Source organism: Anopheles funestus, chromosome 3RL, assembly GCF_943734845.2.
Source record: "Anopheles funestus chromosome 3RL, idAnoFuneDA-416_04, whole genome shotgun sequence".
NCBI lineage: Eukaryota > Metazoa > Arthropoda > Insecta > Diptera > Culicidae > Anopheles > Anopheles funestus.
The window spans coordinates 4,013,271-4,023,553 of NC_064599.1; the positions used below are offsets into that span (position 1 = coordinate 4,013,271).

The following is a 10,283-nucleotide window of genomic DNA, read 5'->3' on the forward strand; positions in this document are numbered from 1 at the left end:
TGAAAAATTCTAAAATTCCCGAAGGATTCTTTCGTCCTTCGCTTTCGATCTGTCTCGGGCGGGTTGCGCCATCGCAGTTACACGTTAGCTCTGCTGCATGCGGTATTTCTCGCTCACGCACGCTACATCTCACTACCTGCGAGAGCGCCCGATGCGGAGAGAAAGAGAGCGCAGCGTGAGCGAAGAGCGCAGCGAACTCTCTGCGGTGCGACCGTACGAAGGGATCTAGCGAACAGCGGACCGTTGGACGGAATCAAAACCATCCGAGCTTTCAGCCAAGCAAGTCGTGGCCAACTCTGCCCTGTCTGCCAGCTGACGCACGGAACGCACCGAGCAAGCGCCGGTTCAGTAACGCAGAGTGAGATTCGAATAAGATAAGAGTGTCGCAAACAGAGTGTGGACGGTGAAGTGAACACAACACGCAGCTTCCTTCGACTGTTCTCGCGTTCGTGGTTTGTGCCGCGGTCTGACCAACAAGTGTGTCCTTTAAAGGAAAGTGCCTTTTTTGGTCGAAATATTCGAAAGCAAAACGCCAAGTGTCTTAATAATGGAGAAGCTGTTATAAGCGAATCTGTAACACCGCAAAACATATTGAAGTATTACGAACAAAGAAAGAGAGGAAGAAAGAATCTGTGTGTGATTCTGTGTGTGAAGCATGCGAATAATCGCAATTGGAAAACAGTGACATATAACGCAAAAAATACAGTGTTGTATCACGGTTAGAAAAATAAAAACGTTTCAACTACGTGCCTTTTTGCGTGGCGAAGCAGTGTGTGCGATAGTGAAGTGTTAAAAATTCGGATTAGAAAAAAAAGAGAGATACCCCACACATCAAAATGGTGACCGGAATTGGAGCCACCGCGCAACAGGTCGCCGGAACGCCGGCCACCACCCAGATACCACCGGCCGAGCCGGTCAAACGCTCCAGCGATAATCGTCGGGTAAGTTTATGTTTCTTTTTTTCTCATTCGAAAACAACGTGTGAAGGTGCAAAAGCCAAAAAACCCCCCAAGTTCAACTTCAAAGAGACACGACACGGCTCCATACAAAGTAAAAAATGTTACACGCTTATCGTTGCCATTGAAATTACGAGTAGCACAACAGGAGCTTAGTTAATGAGGGACAATCAGTGCAGTACAGCAAATGATAGTGTAAAGTTTTTGGTACGTGAAGTAATGTTTTTGCCTTTTACATCCTGCGTCTAATTTGTGTGTTTTTTTTGTTAATGTTACTTTTGACACTCACAACCTTTACAAAGTGTCTGTTTCTTTGTTGAACCGTTCGGAACTCTGAGCTTATCGTATCGAGTTTTTGGGTAGAAGTAGCAAGAAAAAGGTTAAATCTTCCCGAAACAATGAATTAATCATCGTTTTTCTTTTCTTTCTTTTCCAATAACAGAGCAACAAACCGATCATGGAAAAAAGGCGCCGTGCTCGTATCAACAACTGTTTGAACGAGCTCAAAACGTTGATCCTCGACGCAATGAAAAAAGACGTAAGTATCTTATCCTTGATCATTTTCACAAATTTGTTTAATCGAAAAAAAAGACTTTGTCGAAGAAAAACAAATTTTTCTTTTGAACATTATTAACGTTTTTCGCTTGTTTTCGCCTGCTTCTCAACTCTTCCAGCCCGCACGTCACTCAAAGTTGGAAAAGGCCGACATCCTGGAGATGACGGTGAAGCATCTGGAGAACCTGCAACGGCAACAGAGCGCCATGTCGCAGGCAACGGATCCGAGCGTGATGAACAAGTTCAAGGCCGGTTTCAACGAGTGCGCCCAGGAGGTCGGTCGCTTTCCGGAGATCGATCCGCACGTTAAGCGCCGCCTGCTGCAACATCTCAGCAACTGCATCAATGGCGTTAACAAGTCCGATCTTCCGAAGCGCCACCACCAGCAGCAGCAGCAGCAACAGCAACACATTCTACCCTCCCCGCCAAGTTCGCCCGAACAGCACGGACACCCTCACCCGTACGGATTGGCCGGTCATCCATCGCCGCTGAGCGCCATCCAGGCCGGTAATGGTAGTGTGTATATGGCCGGTTCGAGCGTTCAGCTTATCCCGACCAAACTGCCGAATGGTAGTATTGCCTTCGTGCTGCCCCCTACCGCCGCCCAAACCCTCACCACCCAGGTGCCGCAACCACCCGTGCCGATGTTGGTACCGATCCCGAGCCGTACCGCTTCAACCGGATCGGCCTCTTCCAGCCATTCGGGTGCATCCTCACTGTACGATCGTGTCCCACGGGAACATGCTACCTCGTCGCCGTACCATGCACCACCCAGCCCGGCCAACTCGCACTACGAGCCGATGGAGTGCCACTCGTCCGCCAGCGCGTACCACCTTCACCAGCACCAACAGTCCTCCTCCTCGTCGACGTCCTCGTCCTTCAGCAGTCCGGACAGTCCGCTGTCGCTCGTGATGAAGAAACCCTACCACGATGATGACGATGATCACGAGATGAAGCAGGAGGACGATGGCAAACCGTGGCGCCCGTGGTAATTCAACGTGCGAACGTGGAGCATAATTTTCCGGAGTCATATACACAACAGTACCTAAGGATGAGCTTCAGAAGTGGTGGAAACGGTGGAAGATGCTGTGCAGACTTCCAGTGCCTCTTCATCGATCCCAGCCGTAACAGCAAAAGGGGACGGACATTAACACCCGGTCCGGTTCACACCCACGAACAGTCTTGTGCAAAGTGTCACTAGTCATACGATTTCCTTACCAGTTGGGAAATTCATGCATCTTAGTGTGTGCTGCACGGACATTAGTGACATACCGGAACAAAAGTGCTCATATCAGTGTACCGACTCGTGTGTGTCCTTGTTTGTTTGTGTGTGTGTGTGAATGGACCGGAAGTTGGTGATGGTGGAACGGTGGATGCATATTGTGTGATGCTGTGAATAACTATTAAGAAGAGAACACTTTGCAGGGCATTAGAGTTTATAGCGAACAAGGAAATGGAAAGTGAGCAAGTGTGAGGATGTGATGGAGTACGGTGTAGTGCCACCAGAAAGATGCAAACAAGGGTTCAAAAGCTTTATCGAAATTCTGTCTGTTTACTAGTGGTGGTGAATGTGTACGTTTGATAGGACCTCCGCGCCATAGCTCCTTTTTGCTTTAATGAACAATTTCCTCCGTTCATCATTTCGAATGTGTGATTTTGTAGAGCTTCGTGCACCGTTTTTAGTTTAGGAGTTTTATTTTATACACCTTTTTTTTTAAATGCGAAACAATTACCTCCCCGCTTTTCCGTGAGATGCGACAATTAATCAGAAACGTCTTCCAAAAACGTGATGGCCACAAGCACCACCCAACCGCAGCAAAAGGGCGATAGTCTTCCAAAAAAAAAAAATGCGACGTGTTTTTATAAACCCTTAGCAATCTGAGCGTTTTTGTGTACGTTTTGTGGTGCGTGTGCCTGAATCAGTGGGATCGTGCTAAAGATGTCCGAATTTTTCTCGGACGAATACGATCCCGAACAGTTAGTTGCACTTAAAATTTTTAGTTAAAACTTTAAATTATTGCTTTTCAGAGGTTCTTAAGTTGGAGTTAAAAGTTCGTTTAGGAGTTTTCATTTTCAAAAAAAAACAGGAGTGATCATCAGGCTAGGGAAACGCTGGCGTATTAGCTTCTGGAATTTTAACTAATTTTTTTTTTGGCTTGAGCTTGAAATGGTCAGAAGAGAATGAGAGCAAATCATTAGAGATAGAAACAGTAACCAAGCAATTATTGTGGCAATGAGTGAAAAAGCAAGCAATAAATTAGAAGCAACAGAACGAAACAGATCTAAGAAACGGTAACGTTTCATGTAAATTACGCGGCGAAGTAGAACTCTAGAGTAAGTTTATTTTTGTACATTAATATAAACCATACACACCTAGCCATTAGCTAGCTTAGCTTAAGTGTTAAGAAACAATCCTATGTAAAAATAGTTTTTTTTATATATACTATAAAACCGTGAGAAAATCCTAGCAAATCGGGCCTGCTCCGAGATGCGCAAATGAGATATGAAAATATAAAACCGAAAATCATACAATATGATATGATTTAACAAAACCTAACCTTTCACCTGTGTTCCGTATTTTTCTTTTTTTTTTTTGGGTTAATTGTTTGTGAGACGTGAGAAAGCAATCTGGGAGGGTTTTCGGGTGAAATTGAAAAAAAAAGAAAACAAACGATTATTTGCTCCCCCCCCCCCCCAAGGGCAGTTCGGGGTCGTTAAAAGTTCGCCTCATCGTCGATCGTTTCCGCTGTTCCGGTGTGTCGAATGGTGGAAGGGTGTCGTAAAATGAGTTCCTCATCACAACGTGTCACCATTAAATGGCAAATTATGAACGGAATGGGGTGCGTTTTTTGTGGTTGTACCCCTCACCCTCCCATTCCTTCAATCCCCCCCTTCCCTTCACATATAGGAGGGAGGATGTGATTTTTTTTTAGTTGTCATTTTTCTGCACGAGGCCATCAGCAATCGATGCGTGACAACACCGTCCTCACGATGGCGTTTCTGGCTGACGTCAATACGTGATTTGTTGGTTTAATTTTCCGACAGTTTTTTGTTGTTGTTGTTGTTTAATATACACCCCCTTTACCTCGACGGGGCGAGCTTCTATATGGCTCGTGCCTGATGTACGATTCATCGCTTGGGTGCGAAGCGATGATCGGTCATCATTTAGCGATAGATTGTATGAAAGGATCCAAAAAAAAACCCCCCGGACAAGTGCGTCCGTGTGCGACAGGTGTGAAAATTTAAGAGTTAAATAGTACAAGGGATGGGTTTTTTTTATGTTTGTGCTGCTTTTTTTACTTTCAATAGGTCGTACGTGATTCACACGTGTGCTGGTTGATTAGACATGAGTAACGTTGATCGTGAGACAGCGCAATTGCGGTTCGGAAACTTTACTGACCTCACAAATGCGTGATTTGTTGTGAAGTGCGTGAAGTGGGAGAGAAAAAGGTTCAAAGTTTCAAGCTTAATTTTCATAAAGATAATAATCATAATTATAAAATATCAAATCACAAACCTTGTTCCCTAACAGCAAATAAAAAAATGAAATAGGAAATATAATTTTTTTTTCTCCAATTCTCAATGCCAGAAGGAACTATCCAGAACCAGAAGGGATGAGTAATATACGGATTCATCCACAGATGGCGCTAGTGTTATCATTTTCAAAAATATTCTGGAGGCACATATTGGTTCTCGCCATAACAAATAAAGATACATAAATTTGAGGTTTAATTCATTAGAAATATAGAAATAGGAGTTAGTAAATATATCCGCAAAATTGAATGTTTGTATATAAAGTAGAATTAAATTGAAGATTCGTGGGGAAAAATCCAATAAGAATAAAAATCTTATAAGATGCTTTCCAACAAATCGTGAGGATATCCTCACGTTTTTCGTTGAACCCAAATACATACATATTCGACACATTTCGTTATTCTTCTCGAAGCGCACATAAATAAGGTACGATCGTAAGCACCAAATTATATGCAGAAACGTTCTATCATTTGTAATTCTGCAATATCTCGTGACTCGCTGGATAGCATAGCAACGGCCCAGTGTCAAGTAACCTCCGGCGGACGATTGCAACAGAGACATCTTCAAAGTGCATTAATTTTGTGTTGTTTGTCCCACAGTTGAAACACCCTCGCTGCGTTTGTGACCCTTAGTTCCAATGGTCGTATGTACGGGAACCTAATGCTGAACATTTGCCAAATGCCAAACAAACATACTAGCATACATTAAACTGGGACGAAGGATTGGGGTAGGATGGTGGTATACGTTGGTCACGTGATGCAACCAGAAGTGCATGGTAGCGATCGGCCATGTCCTACAGCCTCGGTCAGGTCGGTATCGCGTGCACAAAATCGGCTAGACTGGGCTGCAATTTCAAAACAAACACCGGCGACTGTCTGCATGCGGGATTAGGCGATGGATGACAAACGAAAAAATACAGACGCAAGTCATAAGGAAAAGCTTGTCTCTTGCACAACAATCTAATTTTGCAAATCGTAGTGAAGTTAATAAAGAAAGACATTTTGTATATTATGAATATTGGGTTTTTTACAGTATTCTCTGCATAATATTGGGAATAAATTCCATGTCTTTTCGTTTCGTCTCTTTTGCTACTTTTATGGTGCTTTTATCACATTTTAAAACAATCTGTTTATTTTAATGAAAAGTGGATAAACACTTCCACGAGAAACACAACATTATCGTAAACATTATTCGGTATTGTACACACCATGTCAACATGGAAACCTTCCACGAACGATTCAGCATGAACGAATCGTAATTCAAATTCCAGCAACCGTCACGTGATGGCAAATCATTCTAGATCGATTCGCGCTTTACGAAAGCACGAGACCGTATGCAAGCAAGATCAAGCGAGTCGTTGGAGATGAAAAATCATCTCTCAAGCAGCAGACGACCCACTTAACAATGCGCACGAGACGTACCAGATACACCAAAAAGGGGCCTTTGCCTTGCCACTGCTTGCCACGGCACGCCACGCACATGCTTCCCAATTCAAATTGTTTCACGCAACACGTGACCGGTAGTCCTTCGGTGCCGATGTCTCGTGATTTGTGCTTGCTAATATTTGCTCTCGATCATTGAGAACCCATGCCCGTTATTCGAGGGAAAGTATGGAAAGCCCCCGATGACTCTAGGAATCACCGCAAGCCATGTAGATCATCGAACTTTCTGGCGATGGAATTGATTCAAGAAATTCCTCTGCAATTCATTCTCAGGGAAAAGTGTGTTCCGTTAGCTTGCTGCCTATTTTGCAACTCTAATTCCCGGATGTCAGTGTGGACGATTTTGGAATAAATCACTCAAGTATCAACACACACGCGCCCTCGCGCCCGTACACCGTGTCTTTTGTCACGTGTGAACGCTCAGCTTCAAGATCTCCGAAATGGAGTCCTTGGCATCGTGCTCAAGTGACAATAGGCAGACATCAAAGGATCCCTGAAATCCTTGGAAACCTTGGACGGTTTTCAATCTTTAGCTTTCGAATGTTAAATCAACCAATCGAGGCCAATGGAAATTTAAATATATACAGTTTCAGTTCCAGAACTGCCCAATGTTTCGGTTCGTTCGAGCTGCAAAATACTCCCTAAAATCTCGCTTGTGAAACATGCAACAGGAAAGCACTCGATCGGTCACTTCACAATCAATCGCCCGCCGCTAGAACCGTACGCTTATCAGCGCCGTTGAGACAAAGCCGTTTAATAAGGATGTATCGACGTACACAGCCCCCAAAGGCAGTTCTTCTTAACGAGCGAATTTCAGCAAGCTTGTTATCGTGTTGTCCATTTTATTGCCTAGCCATTCACGCGGCTAGTAGCAGCAAACGGCACCAGCACTTCAAACCCGCTCAAGACGATCAGGGCGGCAAGCACGGGGTTAAGTCCGCTAAAAGCCGCATGAGTAAAAACGATTTACGATGGGATCATAGAGCGCCTCCCCGCGGGTTTAGGCCACAGCATGCTGCCAGTCGCGGTGTAGATAATTTCGCTATTAAACCAATGCTTCCTTTCGTTGGCAGTCTGATTGGATGTTTTGGGGGGGTTTTTGTTTTCCCTCGCTAAACCTTTTTCCCGTGGTGTATTTTTACGAACTTTACGAGACCACTCGCAGGAAACGGTAGCCGGCGGTTTCGAGTTTTCGGCGAGCGAGGTTAAATTTAACGATCACGCATGAACTGTTCGCACGTTCTGAATTTGCTCCCAGTAACTGACCAGGAGCATGAAATGACTTAGTGAAATATTGATGCTGCAGTCGCGGGATTAGCCGTGTTTCCGTCACGGTTGTCGTCGAGCGTTGGGACATGGGCAACATTGTTAGCATACCGTTAACGTTTGACTATTTGTCAAGATGGAGTTCGATGTGTGACAAAATGGGAATGAGTGGCAATAATGCAAGAGACTAATCAGTAAATTATTTTCCAAATAGTTTTCCTTAACGACTTCGGAACTCCGAACTTCCGAAGAGTCTTCCTAGTCAGAAAGAGAGTTGTCAGTAGAGCCGGACAATAGTTCTGGGAAGGTGTTTCTTCAAATATTGGTAAATCACATCACATCACATGAAGTCATGCCATCATTGATATTTCTTCAGTCGGTGTACTTGCTTTCGTGAGTTGATCATTCTCCTGTCTAATCTGGAATTACTTGGGTATGTCGATCTATGTTCCTCACTTATGTATGATCCTATACATACTTGAATATCCGCAATTAGTATTCTGTAGATCTTATGTCCTCAAGCTACAATTGATTTAGTTTAATATTGAGGAGATCTTTAAAAATCATTATATGGCAAGGTTGATCAAGTAATTCTAGACAAAGGTAAAGTCTGTTGTTACCTTCTCAACGTGGACCAATCAGCACTTTTAGTGAGTAAAACTGTCAAGAAAATCGCTGCCATTTAATTAACCATGCGTACACGTGGGGCAGAATAATCAAGGTCATCATCAACATCAAGATGTCCATCGTCTCCATCCGCACATCGAACCTATCCCCCCTCGGTAGAGGAAACAAATGATTGTAAATATTTTCTTACACTAAAAGCTTCTCAACAACTTCCCCACCCCGCCAGAGTGTCCAGAACTGCACTTTCAAAGAGCTTGCACAGTTAGTTGCGGTTGTGGTTTTGACTTCCCTTACAGCTGTGCCACATTGGATTAGAATAAACGAAAAAAAAAATAAAATTGAAACACATATGCGCACATGTTTGGTCCCGCGTTGCCCTTCGTTGTGCTGACCCATTACCATCTTCTGCGTATTATCTCGCGTGCGCCCTGTCGTTCGTCAAAATGTGTCGAAAGTATCCCATCGATTGCTTTGACGTCCGTACACCACTCGACAGTATTTGCTGGGGCGGGAAGGAAGGTTGGGACGTTTCAGTGAGACGCAAAAACACTGGCGGAACGTTTCTTGGTTCCATTCCCCCAAGTTCTCCTTTTCGCGTGAATGTCGACACGAGCGGGCAGTAAATCTCGGGTGCCTCCTGCCGTACGTCCTCACTTCGCTCCACTTTAGCCGTCACCACCAAGATCGCCCAAAAATCTACTCCTAGGACGGGTTTTTCGAACTCCACGAGTTCGCCACCGCCAGTCGGTGGAGATTATCGTTTCACGCTTCGATTTGACTTTGACAGGGGCTCGCGAAGCTGATCGTACCCCATACCGGCCGGGGTTGCGGCACGGAACCGTGGTTGAATGCGGGCTTTCTGGCCAGCGAAAGCGAGTGTACATTCTCACCAAGAGAGAGCGAAAAAAAAACAGTTTGAAAAGAACAACGTTGCTGGGAAGAAGCAATCCGTACTCGTGTTCCTCTTGCGCGACGGAACTTACTACTGCGGTTGGTAACTGTGCACGAGCAGAAGAAGGGTGACAAAAGGGCACTCCCTGTAGAAGAAGAAGATGAAGGAAGGGAGCAATAGGGAGGGAAGAAGTAGAGAGGAGGTACCAGTGGAATGACGAGAAGGTGGTTTCGGTCAAAAACGTGGGAACGGTTCGAAAACGGTCGGCAATTCCCTCATGGCTAGTGGTTGCGCGTGCGCGCGTGCTCACTAAGGCATCATTAGGCATTAAAGGGTACACGGTAGGGTTGAGGAAGGGTGGTAAGGAATGTAATGCTTGGGAGGACCCGGGCCGGGAGACGAAGTGTCGGTGTCGGACCGTTTGCGCTACGACTCGTTACGTCGCGAGAGGCTCATACTTTGTAGCACTTTGTGTCGCACCACGCGGAACCGCGCTTCTTGCCTGTGGCTTTGTACATGCGCACGCGTGTGTGTGTGTGTGTGTGTGTTTGCATGCGATTGCGCTCCACCACCAACCCACATGTTGCTGCATCCTGCTGCAGCATCTTCTCACGGTCGGCTCGTGGGGCAATAGTTTTTCCTTCTACCCTCTTTACCCCGGGCACTACACGCTGCCGCCACCGATCGCTTCTATCGCTCGATCGTTTCCGTTTCGATGATCGCTTGAGCTTCTATTTAGGGGATTGGTAATTTTCTCGCGCATAGGAAACGGGGTGGGAAAAAGTTAAATTCTGTTTTTTTTTGTATTTGTGTTTGCCTTTTTTTTAATGCTACTTCACAAACCTTTGCCATCGTGTGCCAGTGTTCCAGGGAAGCGCGATCAGTAGGGAGTTGGGCTGGATTAATGTGGAGCCGGAGTGTTGCGTCATGTGATTACGGTTGCTCGATCGATCGATTGCATTAAGCATCTTAATTAAATATTTATCTTCATTTGGCGCCTTACAGTGGACT

The 10,283-nt window shown here is 45.1% G+C and overlaps 1 protein-coding gene across 1 annotated transcript; it reads left to right on the plus strand.

Moving 5' to 3' along the window:
• The first annotated feature begins 234 nt into the window (after positions 1-234).
• Positions 235-4,068, plus strand: LOC125772154 (protein hairy). Its single transcript, XM_049443592.1, has 3 exons — positions 235-941; positions 1,399-1,494; positions 1,631-4,068. The coding sequence occupies exons 1-3, from the start codon at positions 837-839 to the stop codon at positions 2,501-2,503; spliced, it is 1,074 nt and encodes a 357-aa protein (XP_049299549.1). The 5' UTR covers positions 235-836; the 3' UTR covers positions 2,504-4,068.
• The last annotated feature ends 6,215 nt before the right edge of the window (positions 4,069-10,283 follow it).